The sequence below is a fragment of the Penicillium canescens genome (assembly GCF_028828765.1).
Source record: "Penicillium canescens strain IBT 15451 chromosome Unknown utg000014l_segment0_segment0, whole genome shotgun sequence".
NCBI classification, from domain to species: domain Eukaryota; kingdom Fungi; phylum Ascomycota; class Eurotiomycetes; order Eurotiales; family Aspergillaceae; genus Penicillium; species Penicillium canescens.
Genome location: NW_026703976.1, coordinates 112,924 through 134,481, shown reverse-complemented (window position 1 = coordinate 134,481; position 21,558 = coordinate 112,924). Strand labels below are relative to the sequence as shown.

Below are 21,558 nucleotides of genomic sequence, written 5' to 3'. Positions count from 1 at the left end.
TCAACAAGGGTTCGGCTAGCTCGTAATACTCGCTCTCCGTCATAACCAACTCGAAGATAGACCCGATGACGTTACGATATCGTTGGGGTATTGGGAATCTGTATACCCATGCCTTTGGCTTCATGTCTGGATGCGGTGGGGCAATCGTGGCCAGGCTTGCAGAGAGTATGCGGTGTAGCAGTTTTGAGGGATGTTTGCATGAGCTAAGCCGATATGAACATCAAGTTCTTTCAGTTGATAGATGATGTGCAGGAAGTTTGTTAGGATATACAAAGGAGCGTACATGCTACTTATATTACGACGTCTAGCCCGCAATCTCGTAGTTGCCTTGACCAATACACGCTTGATGTTGTTCTTTGGCCCCGTAAGAGCTATTCCATTGGATGCGACGCGAGTGAGTCGCGCTAAGGCCTTGGCGGTGGGGCTAGTAAACAATTGCCGGACGTGTATTGGTTAAGACAATTTCGAGGTTTCGGGCTAGACGTACACACAGAACACCAACACTTCCTGGCTCAGGAGGGCTACAGCCTATCGGCCAGGATGGCGCCGCCCTTTCAAGGCTTCCAACACCCATGGGTTGGCGAGACCTGCTTGCAATCTAGTTCTGAAGCTGCCACTCCTGTTCCATTTACGACACAGTTAATGTAATTTATGTTGGAATCGGCCGAACTGATCCTAGGAGCTGCCACGCTTTTTGTGAGGGGCCCCGCCAGGCGTTAGTCTTCAATATAATTACGAGGAATGTGAACAAGGCGCCATGTGGGTGCGATTCAAACAACGTAGTCAGCCTTGACAGTAGGCATTTGAGATCAAAATTCATGGAATTATCGGCTCCATGATACGTGGACCCGGAGTCTTCGTAAGGAAGGAGTTGAAGGATGCAGGGGGAAAATTCTCAATCCGGTAAACTGCTCCATTACTAGCAGCCAAGTGCGATAAACCAAACCAAGAAAAATTTGGATTCACCGCATTGCAGTCGGAAGCCTTCAATTTGATTATAGGTTGCTTATGCCTGCGAAACCCAAACAGGGATTCAGGCCCCTAGCGGCTCTCCAAATAGGAATGGTCCAGCTTTCATGCCCTCCAAGCTAGCTCGGCAGCTAGGTCAGGGCAGTGACTTTTCCCTACGATTGATCTGTTGCTCTTGTGTTTAAAACAATCCCTTGCCCTCCTACTATTTGGACGTCCAAACTTTACCCATCCATGAATAACACAATGGACGCAAAGGTCGACTTTTCGGTTCCAACTTACGCCGACCAATATTATGGAGAGTTCCAAGCACGCTGCCCTAACGATAGAGAAGTGCTCTACAACCACTTTCTGGCGACTGCGAAACTGAGATTGGAAAACAAACCACATTGGTGGCCAAGCGCCGTTGATTGGAATTTTATTAATGACGAGGTTTTGGCTGCTGTGAAATCGAGACTGGAAGAGGAACCTAGGTGGTGGCCCACTAGCGTTGAATGGGGCTTCAAAGACGCCTCAGGTATGCAAGAATCCGGTCAGTCTTACGTCGTGCACTCTTTTTAACACTAATACTAATGTATGCCCAGAGAAATCCGAAGTCCTAGCATGCGTTATGAGAAACTACGACCACCAGGACCTTGCGAGAGTACTCGACAAAGTTAGCGGGGAGCTTTATACAACAAATTGTTTCACAATAGTCGACCGGTTATTCACAATTGGGGACCCTCAATCTAACAACTCTCAAGAGATCTTGAGTACGGTCCAGAACTGAGAAATCGTTACCAGCTTGCTGATGACTCCTTGTTAGGGCCCCAAAACCGAGCCATCGGCCCAAAGACCGCCCTGCGAGAGTCCCTGCCGATAAAAATATTTGCACTGCGGAATCAGCAATCCACGAGTCATAGCACGTTCCGTAGCGGTCGTCCGGGATATGTTGGCTTCCGGAAAAATACCGTAGCAAGAACGTACGCCACGCCCGTCGATGTTAGTAGCAAGGCTGCACTCGTAAACCCACTTTACGTGCGGGTGCTAGAGGTCGAATACCACTGCAGGGAGTTGCATACAACCCAACCCCAACTTGCAAATCTCAAGCACGGTTTCTCCATCGACATAGCTTCTTACTCCCAACAGGGCGATCTGTTGTATGTGATTCCTCGGTCCAAGTGATAAGAAAGGAAATTGAAAGACTAAACAATGCGCTAGGACAAGCAGGCAATCGCTCCAAGCAAACCATGCGAATTCGGAACAGATTCTGGCAGATTCTCAAGGTAACAAGATACCTCTTGAGCCTGTCATTGGTATTTGCATTACCCGTGTTCCCGTGATTGGCGAGCTGTTTGTCGTCGAGCTCGAAGACCGTCGGAAAACTCAAGAAGCGTCATATTATATGTATGTTCAATCCCTGGGACGACAATATAACGCACAAACTAACCTGCAACATCAAAGGGCATATTCAATCACCATGGCCCAAATTTCCGAAAATGGGAAGTCCCTTATTTGCTTTTCGTCGGATTGGGACAAGGTCTCGAATACTATCATATCGATGGAAGTCTTCAAGAGAAGCGCCCAAATTGGAAAGCAAAGCATAGCTATAGCACAAGCTATTACTCCTCTCCCAACTGAACCTAAAGGACAAAATGCAGAATCAAATCACAACCTATGAATCAGCATAAATCTATCAGAACACCCATCCAGTCTAACTCAATGCATTGCTGTCCACGTCTCCGTCTAATTTGCCCTCAATACATATAATGTTCAAAAAGGAAATGAAACCAGACATTGAAAAACATAAATAATAGAAAGCCAAAAATTCCATGCACCTGCAAAGTAGTGAAGGGTATGTTTGGTACATCCCGAGAGTTGCACTTGTTCTTCATATTTCCTCAATCCGCGGAACAATCAGAAGAAGGTGCGGTCTTGGAGGTAGTCAAGGATGACTCCGACACTGATGACGAAGACCTCGGTGTCGTCAAAGCGGAGGACGCCTTGGTGGAAAATCCCGAGTCAGAAGCAATACATCGGCTGCCATGATTGAGTCCGTTGTCTAATGTACATGACGACATTTCTCCCTGGTGATTGGAGAAGGTGACCACCCCCGTATCCTTCACCTGAATCCATGCAGCTGACGAATTGTCTTCCGTGCCACAAGCCTCCACCCCGTGCACAGGGTAGCGATGGGTACGGTCTCCGACTTCGTTCACCGCTGCGAGTTTATTAGTAACTCTTTTTGCTGACTCTTATGCCAGAAGTCCACTTACTTGAGCATTTTTCTCCCTCAAGCTGGCCAAAGAATGCTGAAGATCCCGTGCAGCCATGGTTGTCATAGGACCATATCGCGCATTGACCATCAATATCAATGATCTCAAGGGTGCCGCCGAGAGATCCGCTTGCATAGGCACTGGCGAGAATCATAACGATGGAGAAACGCATTTTCCTTGTCTTAGACGAATTACAGGAACTTAAAATTCGAAAATATTGTGTGTTGCGTATTGTGTCCTGTATTTCTTAACCGATTGATTTGGCGTTGTGTGTAGTCAAGCAAAACGAGGAAGGATAACAGAGGCTTTTATAGAATAATCCTGAGATTTCTGAGAGGCTTCAGGTTGCCTGTAGGTGGCAACTATTGAATTAAAAATGTCAGTCTTCTGGCCAAAGTTGAGGTGCATCGGAGATCATTACTTTAGTACAGTTGCTTATTGAGGCCGACTATGCAGTCAAGAGGGCATTGTATTAGTTTATCCCAACTAAGGCAACGTCAGCTTCACCAATATTCCTCGGCATATTATGGCTAGAACATGCGGGCAAACTTCCAGAACTGATGAGCTCCTGAATTCTGAGGTAATATCTTCAACGTCTCACCAGCTCACACCACATAGGGCCTCTGAAGACCAACGGCTGCTTGTAAAGTCTTATTCCGTCCCGTGGGCGGAGAAGTGGTGGGTTGAGTATACATGGTGGACTCTTGCGGCGTATGAGGCTGTTATCGACGTGACCTGCCGCGTCTACGATAACGCGGGGCGCGAAATGCACAACCATAGATTTCGACCTTGGTCTTTGTCCATTCTGATAGATCTATGCTATTCATAACCGAGGACCCATGTATCCAATTACGAGGCGTATCAGGCCGCGTGTGTGGTCGGCGGTCTTGTTCCGGAAGTAGGCCCAGCCTTGGTCCCCACAACACGCTGTGTTGAACGATCCAATTCATGTTTCTGAGGCACTACAACACGGTGCGGGTGAGTTGCCTCTGGCTTTTTGTTAGCCTTTTCGTCTCTTCAACCCAACAGTCCGCTGCATACTGTATGTTGCGGCCGGCAGCCGCACTTTGTCGAGGCCATGAAACACATACTGATACAACAGAATGCCCTTGAACTTTACTCCTGTGCTTCCAAGTAGCATCCTGCATCACTAAAATGAAATAGAACCCGCCGAAAAGCACATGGATAGCAGAAAGCATATTCATATTTTATACTTTGGGAGACATGGAACATCCTCTCCCACCATTAATATATAGCCTATGATCCTTTAGCTTGGTCACGGGCTCTCGCGACCCTGACCTTTGGCTTTTTCGAAGTGTCTAAAGGCCATGTCCTCTCAATCCACCACAACCATGGATGGTGAATTCAAGCGCCTCAAAAATATCCAGATGAATGCGCTGGACGAGAACATCATGGCTTTCCTCGAAGCAACTCAGAAGTCGGTCCAATCCCGGGGCATATGCAACCCAAGGGGCCCTTTCAAGAGGTCTCTGATTCATTACGCCGCTATGGGGGACTGTACTGAGCTTCTTTTACGACTTCTGGATATTGGTGCGCCAATTGACGATCGCGATCAAAACAAACGTACCCCTCTTTCCTGGGCTGCTGAGTATGGCTCTTACAACGCAACGAGAATTCTGGTAGAAAATGGAGCCCAAGTCAATGCTCTCGACGATATGTACGGGACACCATTTTCGTGGCTGGAACACGCCGGGCGTCCTGATTGCAAAGGCCTCCCATTTACCAAAGCATATCTCAAAAAGAATGGGGCAACCATGAAAGGTGCCAAACGGGCCTGGATTTTGCAAAAGCTTGGGCTTCTCTGAGTGTCGTGTCTACGGGGGAATCTTCCAGCACCTTCCCAACTTAGGTTTCGTCCATAGTTTGCCTGTTGTGTTTCTGAAGGCTGTGATTCTTCGTTACTAAAGGAGTCTATGCATTCTTATCCCTTTTTCTTACACAGAGTTACGTCCCCAAGACAAACGTTTGTCAGCGCAGCCACCTATAACCCATGTTCCTGTACTAGTCAAAACCTCTGTTAATATCGGAATCGAAAGTAAGATTCATCCCAGCTTGTTTGAACGTTGGGATGGTAATAATGCACTATTCGTTTGTTGTACAATCTTGCCCGAGTGCAGACGATAGAGGATCGCGTACGCTAACAACCTCATCTCGTAATGCCATACTTGGGTTGCTGTAAAATCTTACCACGATGCTAATTTGCCAGCAAAGGTAATAACAACAGGATATTAAAGCAAGAGGCTTGCTGCTGACAGAACCGCCGCACCATTAAACGGAGGAATGACGTAGGAGTGGCAGAGACGTACATGAATTAGGCAAATCTGGAAACTCTTACCATTCTCCCATCTAGTGTCTTTATACTTGTTGGTATCACCAGTTAGGTACCGTGTACGCAGTTAAGTGAACAGTATTCATGCTCCTAAAGCGAAAGTTGATTGATTCATGTATATCCTTCTTCTGTCTCTGTCTCCTCTCTTTCCAACTACCCCTGAATCCGTCTCAGCGCCAGAGCCGCAGCTTAGCGCAAGATTACATACACCAAGCAAAGAAATGTGATCTATCAGTCGCTAGCGGTAAGTTACGGCTCGCGTGTTCTGACAGAAGGATATATCCCGACAATACTTGCACAAGCAAAGGTCAACACGTTTTGCTGATAGTTCCATCAGCTTGATTGTTGGCGGCCTCAACAGGTTATCTTGCTCTCTTAATCCATCTGTACTGTATTAACATTAATGCACAGCTAAAGCCTGAAATGGAGACCCGTATTCGCTCAACCGGTCATTTTGATGATCAAAAGCTGCATACTTTCAACGGTTGACAGTCTTACTACGTTCGACTGCGCCAGCAAGACATATAATGATACTTATATCATTCGTTCAGGGATTAATTAGAAATGTTGATTATCGTCAAACTGATTTGTCACTTTTACCATATTTTAACACGACAATATAATATGGACGCGTCCGCTGATCTGTTTGAGATAGTCGCGTTATCTCGTGTGTTAAACCGCAAAGTAAGATCTAATTGAGAGCTGCATGGTATCATGTGTTCTGCTTTCAAAGTTGAAATACGTGCTTATTTTGGCGTTAGACTACTGCTACGATGTAGTTTTGATGAACCCATGATGGGGAGGGGCGTAAGCTAAAGGCCACCACATTTCTCAGAAGTCGTAACAAGACTGGCAGTGCTAAAAGTGATAATTGTAACGTTGACTGTCTTGCATACGCGCTTTCCACAGGATCTGTTGATATGACGTTTTCTCCTTTCCATGGGCGCGGCTTATTATAAATCAGCCACAATGAAGTTGTAATGCGAGTATCGTTCTTGCAGGATAGGCAGGGTGAATTCCAACAAACAAAAACCGGAGAAGAATGATGAGACGCCCTGCTAGATCACTGTCATTCCGCCTGAGAATCTTCTTCGAACGCTATTGATGAGCCGCGTGACAGGCGGGGGCAGGAATGAGTCCTCATCGCCTTCATCCGCCATATCCTGGCCCAGGTCATCCGTAGGTGCGCTTTCCAGAATCACTGTGTCTGCCTCGCTGTTTTCGTCGTCCTCTGGGCGCTCGTCAATACTCGCTTCAGCTGGGCTCCACTCATCCTCGCTGATTGGTTCAGGCCTTTCTGCCTCTGTTTCGAACTCCTCCCATTCTTCGTTACCTGCCTTGTTACGTTCTACCCGGCTGATCAATTGCGTCCCTCTTTCAGATTCCTCCGAGTACGCATACATCACTAGGTCTTGCATGGCCGACTCATCTAAATATTCCCCACGCGCATAGCAGATTTTTTGTGCAACTGTGAAAAGTCGCTCTGTGCCAGCACCTGTAGCCGGAATGGAGAGTAGATCTCGAGCCAGTCGAGTGAGAACAGGCCACTCGTGTTGATGGTCTTTCCAGTAAGCACATGGCGAAGTATTGACAACCCCTGTTGTGTGTCAGTAGTCAGCAGAAAGTATAGTGAGCAGTTGTTCAGACCTTCGCGAAGATATTGATCAACTTCGTCTTGCCCACTCCTTGAACTACCCGCCAGACCAGCTAGTGGATGCAGAAGCCGGTCGAGCCCCAATAACTGCGGAGAGCAAGACAGTCCATTCACACAAGACAAGCTTGTGGGCATTTGCGGCCGATACTGTAGGTGAAAGATCCTGAGATATTCAATGTAGCGCTCGGGATGGCCCAAGCCTTGCCATGACGAGGCGCCATCGAATGCGGACACCTTATATTGGGGCGCAACAAAAGTTCCAGTGCCATACATGACCCCAAAGTCTTGAAATGTCTTTTCATAGACTTCTCCAAGTTCCATCTTCATGACAAGCGACGCCTCAAGTAGTGTTCGCTTCCATGGAGCTGATTTTCTTCTCAATATTTCAGCTGACTGGTCGATATGCGTCATTAGTATCTTGAACACGAAACAGACTTTGTGGACTGTCGCCTCTTTCGAGGCCAGGAGGGCTGTAGTGAACTGGATGAATGGCATTGTCAGCTGCAGGACGTAGTCAACCTTGCGCCAGTCCGTATTCGTCAATTTGTACCGTAAATTCCCCCTTTCTTGGCAGTACTGGTCGATAAATCTTCGCAATCTGCTGGCTCGCTTCAACATCAAAAACACCGAATTCCAGCGGGCGTTTGCATCGTCCAACGGCAAGAGTCGAATCCCTGGGGGCTGAAGACACAAGAATTCATCGCGCTTCTCGGGGGTCTCGTTGACAAACTTTGCAAACGATCGAATCTGCAAGACACAAGGTTCAGAGCTGTTTCTCGTCAGGAGGACGGAGGAAATTCACCTTTTCCAAAACACACATTATTTCTTCGCCATCTGAAGGTTCAGTCCAACCATTGGCGTGTGATATTGCTCGCACATTCTCAACCCTTTCCCTTTCTGGGGAGCTTGTGATGTTTTCGATATACCGCCGAAGACAGAGCTGGATGGCCTGCACTGTGCCAGGAAGCCCAACAAAGCACTGCAGACGGCTGATACCACCAGAGGAAATCAACGTCTCTTGTAATGACAGCACCAGATTCTCGTCGACCCTATAGTCAATTGTCACGCTGAATATCCGACCAAGCAGCCCTTTGTTCCCGATCAGTGCAAGTATTTGATCACCCGGGTCAGTCCCTGTCTCGGGCCTGCAAAGTAGCTCGAATCCAAGCAGCACCTCTCGGTAGCTCCACTCTTTATCAAAGTAATACGCAGTAATAGCCATGAAGTCCCATCCGAGTGGACTCTTCCAACAGCACAAGGCAATCGAAACTTTGGAGTCCCCGGGCAGATCCTGCTGTTGTGACTCTTGGTAGGTAGTTGCCACATCGTGCATATGCTGGCGGAGTTGTTTTGACGAGGGAAGCTCCAAAACTTGAGGTCCGGCATAGACCAGGTTCAACAATTCCCTGAATGTGGGTTCTTCCGTGAGCCCAAATGGAAGATTTGCGGATGTAATTGTCCGCAGAAGCTGTTCTTTGAGCTGCGCCTTGGTGAATCTGCTCCTCTCGGGGGGAAAGCCCGCACGGGCCTCCTGGGTTGCGCCTGGGGTGACAGCAGAAACGGACACCTTCTGCTTGCTTCTCCGACAAGAGTTGGATTTCAGGTGCTTACCCATTGCGCTCGTTCCATGAGATTTGTGATGTGGGTGATGTGGGTGATTCAGCGGCGTGAGGCAAGACCGACACACTACCTTGGGTCGACCAGACCTGAGCTCTGCCACCTGGTCAAAGTGCCTCCACACCTCCGAGGAGCGCGACTCAGTCGACCATCTGAATTTGTATTGTCCATTTTTGGTCAGTTGTTGTCCATATTCGGTCTCCAGCCACCACGATAAGAATTCGTGCTCCTGGGCGGTCTCGTAGAGCACCCAATGTCGGCGGTCGGGTGCAAACCGCGTGAGGTTGGCCGAGGGACTTCTCGGTCCAGCTTCCAAAGCAACGATCCTTGAGTGGCCAGCGAAAGACTGTAAGTCGTTTCTTAGGTGAGAATCAATTGACTGCATCCGGGGAAGACATACCGAAGACCGCGATACTGGAACAGATGACGGGTCTGAGTCTGTCCCAATTGAAAACATCGCGCTGAAGAGGTGTTTTACTGGCGAGGAGACCCGTCGGTATAGATAGGATCATAGGCAAACCAAGCGAGACGGATGTTAGGGTTTTATGGTAGAGCGACCGCTGGGTCCCAGGAATCAGTCAATGCGTCAGACATTATGTATCTTGCTCTCCTGACTAATCCGTCCGTTCTTTTGCCTTGGGTGTTGAAGTTGGATTCCGTGACACATTGAAGAAACAGCAACGTTGGTCCAAAATTCTCAATTTAGGCGGCCCGCAAATTGAAATGTCGGTGGTGTTCCGGGCTCTGCTTCGCCATTGTTGAGTCAACGCGGTACACGTTGCAAAATGTTTACTGCAACCCTGTTGATGATGGGTTTATCGGATTGCTGATGGTTTCACTGGCATCGATATGGCCAGGGCTACAAACAAAGCATACATGATACGCAGGGAAGTCAACGATCAACGATTCTCAACGCCTAATCTGGTCAACAAGTCTGCCTCTCACCGGGTCTTCCTCACTAGGAATCTAGTGAATCAACTGTCTACTGGGTTTGCACCATAAGCTGGGTTGAATTATTCCCGCACGTCTCTGAGGCTTCCATCCGCCCTCCAAGAATTACTGCGCCCGTTGGGATACCGCTTAGGGATGGTCAGGACTAGACCTCCGCAAAGCCCATAAATGGGCCCGACCTTTAGGCCCATAGCCCAACCAGCAGTGGGCTGTGGGCCTAACCTCTATAGCCCGCCCCAACCCATAGCCCATGAGTGGGGGCCCATGAGGCCCCCAATATAGCCCATTTCTATGCATAACTACGATCTTGGCGCTCATAAAACCGCTGATTAATGCCTGTTTTTTACGCATGTTCCAGTCTGTAAGCCTTTACAAGGCATACATAGGCCCGACGTTTTACCAGGCCTGATCTAGTATTTCAACTCCCAATCCGGGGGTTCAACTCCCCCAAGAATCAAGATCTCAAGATCCAACGGCGACGACATAGTAAGTAAGGTCGTAGATGAAGCCAGCTACAGTAGGCACTATAGTTTACCGGCGTCATCCAAAAAACAATCCAATTTCACCAAGTTTTCGTAGTATTCTGGTACTTAGAGAGTTCCAAAGTGTCAACATGTAGAGATATATGTCTCATATAATTAGAAGTAGGTGCATGTTTCTGTTGAACTGTAGATTCAAGGGTCAAATCTATGAATTATAGGTTTATAGAGTTGAAATTTATACCAAAAGATAGCCAATCTCTCAGACTTAACGTCTGTCTTCACAGAAACGTAATATTCTGGGGATTACAGAGATGAGAGAGGTTTGAAGATATCTCATGAGCCATGGGGTGAAATGTTTTGGGCGAACAAATTGTAAAATGGGCGGGGAGATGGGTTATCCATGGACTTTTCTTGGGCTTTGGATGGGCTGAATTCACTGCATATGCATGATCTAGCCAATCAGATGCTAGAATCAAGATATTCCGTTTTAATGTCGACTGCTACGGTGATCTCTGTTTACAATATCTGTTTGCTACGGCGTCGATACGTCGACAGTTCTCTCACTAAGAAGGTATGTCGATTTCTTCCTCCTGAAGCTATTCCCCTGAAGCCCTTCATCCAATTTTGAACCTACTATCAAGTTGTCATCCTGATCATGTCGCAAAGCCAGGAGTTTAGATCCTCCCAGTTGGGCCTGTTCGACACTGAGCCCGACAATTCGTCAATTGCTACGCCTTCTCTTTGCCCAGCTACTCCGTCCACCTCTCGGCAGGTTGATAGCTTCTCGTTCGTTGAGCCGTCTGTTCCTTCGTCTATCGCCCTAGATCCCCTTGAACGCTTCCAACGTGTCGGTCCTGGTAGGAGAGGAGGCCAGTTTTTCCTTTACGACGCGATGAATCACACTGATTGGGTCAACTGGTGGTTGGAGACTGACTATGGATCTAAAAACAAGATCGCTTGGGAGTCACAGCATGGCTCCGCTTCGGAGACCTGGAAACAGTTTGAGCAAGTGGCCCATACGGCGACTGGAAACCCAAAGGTCTTGTGTAAGCGTTGCGATGCAATTCTTGAGCACCCTTATACTACTAAGAAGGATGCCAATGGGAGGGTTGGTCGTCATGGCACGACAACAATTACCCGTCATCTTCAGACCTCAGCCTGCCAAAAGGCTACAAGTGGACGCCGGCAGAGGGCTGAATTGACGAGGTTCCTTCAAACGGTATACTATCATACCTAGCTCTACTAGACCCTACTAACTAGCATCATGATCAGGGTAGTCATAGCCAGACATTCTCGCAAGAAGGTTTTGAGAGTAAAATCTTGGAGTTTATTACTACTAACCGGCTTCCATTCCAAATCGTTGAAAATCCAGCATTTCGTGAGCTCATCGCAGAGGTAAGTCCGTCAGACGCCAGTCGGTAGGCGTCAAATCGCCCAAGTCCTCCAAATCCGCCGTCTTTACCAATCAGCCTCTATTTGCCTCGTCACCTAACTAAATCTTAAGTCTTGAATCTAGGCACAATCCGCCCTAAGCCCTCCGATCGTGCCCTCCGCTGATACAATTCGACGTCGCCTGTCTGGCCGTGTTAAAGAACGACAGCATGATACACTCAGAATGCTTCCAGAACATGCAAAGATCTCGATTGCGTTAGACTGTTGGACATCTCCATTTCAGCAGGCATTTATGGCTATTACTGGCTATTTCATCGATGCCGAATGGGTCTACCGTGAGGTGCTACTCGGCTTTAAACCCCTTCACAGTTCGCATACAGGTGCAAACCTAAGTGCTATTCTGATGGAGACGCTTACCGAACATGGCATTAAGGACCGAGTCTTTGGAATAACCACCGATAACGCATCGAATAATGAGACTCTGGTTAAGGCACTACAACAGTCTTTACAACAAGAGCCTTCGGCTTCGGCTACTGGTTTTAACGTCATCCGGGTCCCCTGTCTCGCTCATGTCATCCAATTAAGTCTGAACCAACTACTTCACCGACTTAAAGCACGCCCAAAGAATGAACAAGCCGAGACTGTCTGGACAGAGGAACAACAGATTAGCCTTGCTAAGGCGAATGCGGAGGCCAGGTCTAAGAAACGGGACATTGCGCATACCTTAAAGAGGATACGATCTCTTGCTGTTTATATCCGCGGGAGCCCTCAGCGTCGAGATCACTTCCTCAAAGTCCAACACGACCTCGACAAAGGCCAAGGCAAAGTTCCAGGGCAAGGACTTATGCCGATCCAGGACGTCAAAACTCGATGGAATTCAACGTTTCTGATGCTACGCCGGGCGAAGAGACTCCGTACTGCTATCAATGAATACTGTCGTCAGTTCAACTGTACAGAATTCGAACTTGATGATGAACAATGGCGCCAAATTGACTATCTGATCTATCTCACAAAGCCATTCTTTGACTTTACGCTCGCCCTTTCGAAGACACGAGAGGCGACGTCGTTTCTTGTCTTCAGGATCTATAACCAGCTCTTTGAACACCTTGAGAAGTGCAAGTCGCAGCTACAACGAAAACGTGTTCCATGGAAACAGCAGATGCTTACCTCCCTCGGAGCAAGCCATTCAAAACTGTCGGAGTACTATAAGAAGACGGATCATATGCGCGGGCATATCTATGCGGTTTGTACGATGCTATCGCCGGATAGTAGATTCCAGTTCTTTTTATCTGATAACTGGGAGGATGCCAAAGAGATCCGTGAGCAGTATCGAGTGGCTTTCCGTGAGGCACTTACTCCTATCCAGGAGCGTCTTACTACTTTAAATAGCCCGCAAGTGTCTTCCTCTGGATCGATGCCAAGATCCTTCCTTCTTGGCCTGATGGCTCCCCCGAAGTCTCTCTCCAAACGCAAAGGCAAAGCTGGTAAAGCAACGCTAGGCCCGACTAAAGATGATGAGATGACGCAGTATCTCGACGGCAGTAAGTTAATCTCTATGTTTATTCTTTCTTGAGAGATGGTTTTTCGGCCGAAAACCCATCCCTATCTTCATGATACTAATTTCTTACAGGTTTAACTATATCTGATGAGCCGCTCTCCTTTTGGAGAGAGAATCAATATCGCTTCCCTGCTATTGCCGCACCTGCAAGAGATTACCTTGCAATTCCAGCCACAGGTGCTGGAGTTGAACGTCTGTTTAACACTGCACGCGATATCTGCCACTATCGCCGGGGCTCTTTGAAGGCGCAAACTATCGAAGAGCTGATGTTGTGCCTCTGTACGTCAAGGTTTGATCTTGAAGTGCAAGAGGCGAAGGAATTTGAGCAGTTCTTTGGCTCTGATGAGATTCAGATCCTGGTGGAGGAGGCTCAGGCGGCTCAAAAGCCAGGTGATGATGCCGAGGAGCCAGCTGAGGTGCTAGCTGTCGTCGACGTTGATGCGATCAGTGATGCTGAAGAGCAGGGTGATAGATCCGGTGATCTGATAGATGTTGACGATGACGATGACGATGCTACTATCGCTGCGGCACCGTCTCATGCGGCACCGTCTCATGCGGCACCGTCTCAAGTGCGGACATCAGGGAGGAAGAGGAGGCATGTTGAGGATGATTTGTATGAGCATTATTAGCATGTAGATAGTTTTACCTCTTGGGATCTAATCAATCGATCTCATCAGTTGATCTCATCAGTTAATCTCATCAATCTCATAAAACAGTGAATTGCGTCGATTTCCATGAGATCTCAGTCAATTAGGGGCCTCAGGTGGTAATTGTAATACTCAAAATTACTAGGAAGGTCTACATAACTTATGCAAATGCCAAGAATTGGCATGTTTGCAATGTTTGGGGCCCATTTGGGGGCCCATTAAACCATATTGGGCTTCTACCTTAGGCCCATAGCCTACCAGTGGGCCTAATGCCAGGCCCAAAACCCGCCCCATTTATGGGCTGGGGTGGGTTGGGCTATGGGCTTTGTGGGCCGGTGCGGAGGTCTACGCAGACATCTCCAATGGCTGTGGCGGGAGTGCGGCGAGGCTCGCAGATAGTTTCGTAATAGTGTCACGAGAAATAGGTTTTCTGACCCGTATTTTTGTGACGGGTTTGAGTCTTCTCGCGCCGTCTATGAGACGTCGAAAATGTTTGTTATCGAAGAGTTTATCGTTACGGAAATTATCGATATGGTAGGCTCGGAGAGCGGCTTAGTCGGCGAGTGCGGTGTCAGGCTTGACGGCCTTTTGGCTGGCGTTACCAAGGAGTCGTGAGCTTAGCCATGAGGTCAATAACTGTCTTGAAACCGGCCATACGGAGAAATTTTGTAGCGCGCAGTGCTTTTCGTAGTTGCTCTGAACAGAGAGGTAAACGGAACGTATGTTGGCGCTGAGTTCGTTCCAGAGCAGTTTCAGGTGGCCGGCGTTGAGCTGAGGAGCTCATGAAGAGAACCACGAGGGAGGTTCAATACCGAGAGGTCCTGCCAATTGGGGCAAATGTTAGCAATGTCTTCAAGAGAGTTACGTGAGAGCGCGTCTGCTAATGTATTTTCCCCGGAGGGGAGCCAGTGTGGCACGATGTGGATGTCTCTCGCCGCCGCTAGGATAAGCAGGCTGCTCAGAGGTGCGTTAGGCGGACCATGGAGAAAGCCTTTCTTGAGTTCCCGTGTGCGCTGTGGAGCTATCCGTGTCGATAACGAGAGTATGATGGAGCCAATTGTGGCTGAAGACGCCAGATTGCGTGAAGGTCGAGGTCGAAGTCGATATCTAGTCTGTTGTGAGCACAGGCACGCGGTGAAATAAAGTTATACGAACCATCTTGACCGAATTTGTCCATCTGTTTCAAAACTTTCTTGGTATAGTCGTCGCGGGGGAAGTGGCAGCAGCGTTTGAACTGGCAGTGAAGGGTTGCTGGAGGTGGAGGTTTAATATAATGGCGGAGGCCAATCATTCTTTCCAATGTGGCAGACAGAGGACCAATAAATCAAATGTCAACTATTAAAGAAAATAGAAACGCCTAATTTACGAAGTCTTCGTGAAGCGTTGATTTTTCACCAGGATAAACGAAACGTCACCGTCGGCCGTATGGCCGCTTCACCAGGTATCCATAAACGCTGAGATATCCTCGGTGAGATATACCCGTCTACCATCCCACAACACCGGCACTTATATGCACTGCAGGGAGAGATCTCTTTCATCTAACAGCCATCTCTTCACTCTTGAAGCTGTCGACACAGCGACGTGGTGTTGTACCGTAGAACTGGCCCTAGCTACATCGGAAGGAGACCAGCCGGGATGAAGGGGATCTACTCAGGCTACTTAGTTTCGTTCGTTTGTTATCTGAAAGAATCAGCCATTGATTTTCAATCCTGCGCAAAGTTATGGTTGCTGAGGCTTAGCTTCAGATAGGGGGCAAGTAGGTTCTGGAAATCCGAGTGGGCGCCCGTCAAACGACAGCTAGCCACGGAAATCTGGATCGTAGTCGGGGCTCGTCTCGTCGAGGGTGGCAACATAACGGTTGCGACCACCCGGTCTCGCATGTGTCTTCGTACAATGGACTTTGAGGCTGTCGCGGCGTGAAAAGGCACGGTGGCATCCAGGCACCCAGCAGACATAGGGCTTTTCCTTCAAGTGGCTCCTTGTATGACGCTCGAGGTGGTCCTGACGCGTGAAGCCCATTCTGCAGCCAATGATGTTGCATTTGAATTTTCGCTTGTGTATATCAAATTCCTGGTCCTTGGCTTCCGGCTTATGATCAAATTGCTTGTCATAGACATGACAGTCAGGCAGTGAAAGATCGTTTATGCACGTGCTCATTGTCATGGACTATTTGGGAATGCCCTGGTGGTTGATCAAGAAACCAAGGGGAGATACCGGTATCAGCGGCGCGAGGACGGACTTCAGCAGTCTCGCCAAGATTTGCCGTAAAGCTCAAGGGCTCAGGAGTAGTTGTCGAAGTACTTGGAAAACCCAGCGCAGGGTCGATATTCTGCATTGCCGAGAAATCAGCCCCCGGCAGCCGTTCAGCTACATTGGACATTGGGATCGAGTCAATCCGTCGCAACTGACAAAGCCTCAATGGTGGCGGGCAAAGTATGGAGGTCGATTCAAGGGAGTGGTCTGCTTCCCGAGGAAGATAGAGGCTGGGAATGCCATGGTCCCTGAGCAAGATTGGCGTATGATGATGAGAAACCGGGGAACAGTAGTAGACCTGGATGACTCCATGCTCTGTCCGATCGTCACGTTGCAGCGAAGCAGCGTCAGTGCGGTTAGCCTTCCATATGCTGTCATCGAGGTTGGACCAGTTTGACAGGACCTGTGAGTCCAGATAATAGAAAGGGTCGGTCGCTGCGGTCGGCGGCTTGACGGTTGAGAATTTTATATCATCATGCTGAACATGATGATGATGATGATGATGATGATATTTCTTATACCTAATGGAGCCTGCCTAAGCGTGCGGTAAGCTATGTAGGTCGGTGCACCCGGACTGGCACCACAAGAAACCTTCCTTAACGCCGAATTCCCAATAGAAATGACCGGACGGTCTATCCTAGTGCTTTAAAGCGACCGAGTGACCAATTGTTCAGTATGTTGTATTTTGTTCAATGCAATCCAGGGCACCCCCGGAACTCAGATCGTACTTTGTTGAGCTTTGCAGAACTGTTACACCTTTTTCTCAATCTAGCTACCACAGAGGGGACATCCTTCTTTCCTAGCGGCCCGAGTTAAACGGCTAGTACTTCGGAAGGTAAGCTGAAAGGCTAGACCGGTGACAGTTTTCCCCACCCGCCTTTATTTGCGTACCGCAGTAGCTACCCCTACCCCGGGTCTACCGTCCAGGTCCTAGCCAAGTCAACCAAGGCGTAGGCTTTCTTCGGTAGGTGCCTCTAGGGTAAAAGTTGTGAAAGTGACAGGATTCGAACCCGCATCATGCTGAACATGTGGCTCAGGAAAAGGTTGAGCCGGCAACAACGGGGGAAGAGGTTTTCTATGTTTCCGAGACATATTACCGGCTGAGATTGGTTATGGTCGATGTATTTTCAAGGAGCTTGTAGAGAACCAGCGCTGCGTAGAAATTTATTGAGAACGACAGAATCTCCTAGGCTCAATTTGAACTGAAAGTAGACCATAATTAGCCATGGACTTCTAAATAAAGCCAATTGCGCATGTGTACTTTGGCATTGGCCATGATCCTGGCATGATCAAGATGCAAGTAAGTAAGACGCAGAAAGCTGCGTCAATACAGACTACATTTATGATGCCTCTAGCGCAAACGCTGTCAACAGCATCTCAGATATTCCTACAACAAGCGTTGATTCCAAGATTTCTAGAATCTCATACACAGTAGACTCGAACCCTGTGATCATTATACTACTGTGTGGTCTGATTTCACGTTTCCCTCTAGCTTCGTTGACTCCGGTGAATTACAATTGAGCCCTCCAATATCGTTAAATTGGCTCACCAGTACACTGTCAGTCCAACTCATAGGAGCGAAAAGTATCGGCGCCAAACTGGAATTTGCATTCCTAATGTGCTCATTTCATCATGTTGTGATATGAACCTGGAGCAGACTACGAACAAAGCCGCACCATCCGGTTAACACATGCACTTGCCAATATTGACCAAAGTTTCAGATATGTGATGAGTTTTCGCTTTCAACTCACTAATCTATCGGACTCATGAGCTTCGAACAAGCACTTATATGCGGCATCACTATTCTGAGCACACTTTTGATTGACTTACATCAGCTTTCTTTTCACAGTGATTCTGATGAGCCACCAGCGTGGGTTATGTTTTTTGCCTCTTATCTTTTATAAATCAATCGTCTCCCCGGCTTCCAAATTCTTAGACCTCTACAAGGGATTCGATCCGTCAAGTGGTGCTCCATTATAGCGAAGATCAAGCTAACCTGCCACCGTTATGATGCTCATTAGATATATCCTACTGTTGGAGGCGATCGTCTTACGGGCGGTCAGCGCACATCTGATCATGATGTACCCTGAGCCCTACAGCAAGGAAACCCTCAACAACTCTCCTCTCGCTGAACATGGTAGCGATTTTCCCTGTAAACTACGCACAGATGCATTCTTGGCTCCTTCAACAGAGACTGTCTACCAGATCGGCATTGAAAACATAATCAAGTTCAAAGGAAGCGCGACACACGGTGGCGGCTCATGCCAACTGAGCCTGACCGAAGACCGTGAGCCAACCAAAGATTCTGAATGGAAGGTCATCAAGTCCTATGAAGGAGGCTGCCCCACGAAGGCAGAGAAACTCGCCGTAGGCGCCACTGCCGACAATGCCCTTCACCTCGATTTCGCAATCCCCGAAGGCATTAACCCCGGGAAATATACGTTGGCCTGGACGTGGTTCAATCGTATTGGGAATCGTGAGATGTATATGAACTGTGCCCCAATCACCGTGGCTAGTGCCTCGTCGCAACAATGTCACAAGAGCATACAAAAGCAAAGGCCTAATTTCCCACCCATGTTCATCGCCAACATAAATGGCTGCGTCACCAAAGAGAACGTGGATATTCGGTTTCCTCGGCCAGGAAGCATTGTGGAGCACAATGGCCAAATGGATCATCTTCTTCGCGAAGGTGAGCCACCATGCACCGGAACACCTACATTCAGTGCCTTGGCAGCCATCAAGTCAACTATTCCTGATCTTACCAAGGGTGTGCTTGGAGAGGCTGTTTCATCTACCACGTCTACCGCTCTTGCCCGCATTCCAACTTCGGTTTCCTCTTGTCGTGCTCCTCGCCGTAATTAGGACTATAGATGATACGTGTCGAGCACTCAGGGCGCATATGTATAGGCTGACGTAAAATCAAAGGAGGAAGACCATGGCAAGATGCCTAATCAAACTCAGTGAGAACTTGTGTCGTTGTTTCTCTTATTCTAATTTGAAAGAATTCAGTCCGAGGTTTAAGATTTGTGATTCGCTCTATTGTACAGTACTTAGAATGACTGGATGAGATTGAAAATCTGGGTATCATATATAAGATCGCTAATTCAACAGATCAAAAGAAAATCCCGTTGTCAAGAGATACGAAAACGTTTTGCATCTCCTGCCTCTGTTTGACATAGTCGTCGTCGTTTGGCTGCCCCCGACCGTTGTAAAGCCGGTCGACATTTCAAAGTAGAGCGATGGAAGTCAATGATCAAAGCACGGCCAAGCTCTTCACTCCAAAGGACATTGTCTCGCCGCAGGTCATCATGTGTTATACCAAGGGCTCTAATTTCCTTGTTCGATTTGTGTATCTCGCGGCGAAGCCACTGCGTCAGCTCCATCGCCGCTGTGCATTCGCCTCCCCAGCCCATTACGAGCATGTGGCAGATTTCTCCAGCGCCATGAAGAAAATAGATTTTTGCCAAGTCAATCGTACCCAAGAATACAGGTACAGCGGATCCTTGGGCCTTGCGCAGCACTCGATAAACCTGCGCTTCGCGGGAAACTTCTTCCCATAATCCTGACGTGGTGCCTTTACCGATGACCGTGTAACCATATTCCATGCAGGTAAGTTTGAATGGGGCACCGTATGAGCCGCAACCCCCAGGGGGATGCAACGATCTATATTCTCGTCCAACTCATTCTTCAGTAAAAGTATCATGTCCGTGGCCGAGATTAAATGCTGAGCCGCGAGGTTCTTGCCCCGGCGGTGATGGCCTACATTGGGACACGACTCATCAAGAACATCCCCGTTCTGCAAACCGAGCAGACATCGTTGCGTGCAGAATTGCGCGGCACGGCGTCGATGATGGTCGTCTTGGTTAGGCCCAGTCGTTTGCTGGCGATTTGATCGTCGAGCGGACGGTGAAGGCGTGACTTGGCTGATCCTCCGCTTATGGCCAGCTGCTTGATCGGCGTCAGAGCCGGACGAGTCCGGTGATTGCGAGCGCGGTCGAATCTCTGAGGGTGCACAAGTGGTTTGAGATCGTGTATGCACTCGACGGCCCTCCGAGGGAGACGGCAGCGGAGACGACGATGGTAGTCCATAGGATGTACCAGACTCCGGACTTGGAAAATCAGGGTTCGTGCTATCGGAGTGGGAGATTTGCTGTAGCTCGCTTCTCGGAATCTGCGAACGCGTGTGATCGAAGTTTGTCTTCCATTTGTGAAGATTTGGGCGCACTCGATTTCTCCATTCTTGCTCACGGATGGGGGAGCGAAATGCCATCAAACAAAGACACAACACCCTCGCAACAGAGGACTTCCATAGCTGGACAACCGTATCGCTTTCGGGGTTTACTTCGCTGTGAGGATCACAGAAAAAGTAATAGACCGTGCTAGGCTGGTCACGCGGAATACGGAGGAGAACACGGGTAAGCCCATTTGTCACATATGAATATTCGAGTCCTTCCTGAATCATCACATGGTATTCTTGCACAATGGCGGAGCAGACGAGGCGCTCTGCACTGTGCTTCAACTTTGCTTCCTGGTCGGTAGGTATTTTATTGGATCTGACCATATCATTCCATAGGTCCATTGGTCGCAGTCCCTTGCGAAAGGTTGCAACAGACAACTTGTGAGGTGGCTTGTACTCGACCGTCGTCAGGACGGTGGTGGAGTTACCGTCGACACGATTTATGCAAAACTGGTCAGGTCGTGGGTGACTTGTGCTCGGAAGTTGGCTTGCGTCAGCTTCAACGGGGTCGTTCTCGTTCAAGGAATTCGTATGATTGCTGAACTGGATTCCATCACCGAGCCCAAATTCCTCACGAGCAGCTGGCAGTTTGCACAGCTCGATGATTATATCGTGGACATGTTCCTCCACGCCAAACCGCTCGTAGGCCTCAAGTTCTTGCTCGCTACTAAGTGGTTTGCGAGCAAATCGACGACCGAGCCCTTCTATTTCAGCCACAGACGAAAATAGACGTGGTGCCTCTCCCGGCTCGGGCTGAAGATATTGACAGACGGACCTGTAGACCTCCGAGAGCTGTTCTGGGCAGTCGGTCCAATGTTCCAATCGAGTCGGGCAGTATTTTCCGGTGGGTAGAGGTATTTTCCCAGTTGTTGAGCGGGATGGTGAATCGATTCTCAGCGATCGGGAGAGAAGGACATGGCAGTGCTGAATGAGCTCCGTGAAAGTAGTCGGTCTATTGTGCTCTTCTGCCTGCCGCCTCCCTTCTGCTTCTTGCTTCTCGCGCTCTTCTGCCCGCCGCCTCCCTTCTGCTTCTCGCTTCTCGCGCTCTTCCGCCTGCCGCCTCCCTTCTGCTTCCTGACACCGTCTCTCTTCCGCCTGCAGATAAAGAGTTTTGTAATCTGGGAAGCTGGGGTCAGCCATTGATGTGTAGTAAAGAAGAGAGTGATATCCTGCGACAGGCATCGATGGCCTGT

The 21,558-nt window shown here is 48.7% G+C and overlaps 2 protein-coding genes across 2 annotated transcripts; one reads left to right on the top strand and one right to left on the bottom strand.

Moving 5' to 3' along the window:
* Window positions 1-1,215: 1,215 nt before the first annotated feature.
* N7446_014167 (uncharacterized protein) lies at window positions 1,216-1,738 on the top strand (the record flags this gene model as incomplete). The annotated part of the gene is made up of 2 exons (XM_058522906.1): window positions 1,216-1,501; window positions 1,554-1,738. 2 exons carry the CDS (start codon window positions 1,216-1,218, stop codon window positions 1,736-1,738), a joined length of 471 nt encoding a protein of 156 aa, XP_058364782.1.
* A 1,111-nt stretch (window positions 1,739-2,849) lies between these two features.
* On the bottom strand, window positions 2,850-3,396 carry N7446_014166 (uncharacterized protein; the record flags this gene model as incomplete). The annotated part of the gene is made up of 2 exons (XM_058522905.1): window positions 2,850-3,169; window positions 3,225-3,396. The coding sequence occupies 2 exons, from the start codon at window positions 3,394-3,396 to the stop codon at window positions 2,850-2,852; spliced, it is 492 nt and encodes a 163-aa protein (XP_058364781.1).
* Between the last annotated feature and the right edge of the window lie 18,162 nt (window positions 3,397-21,558).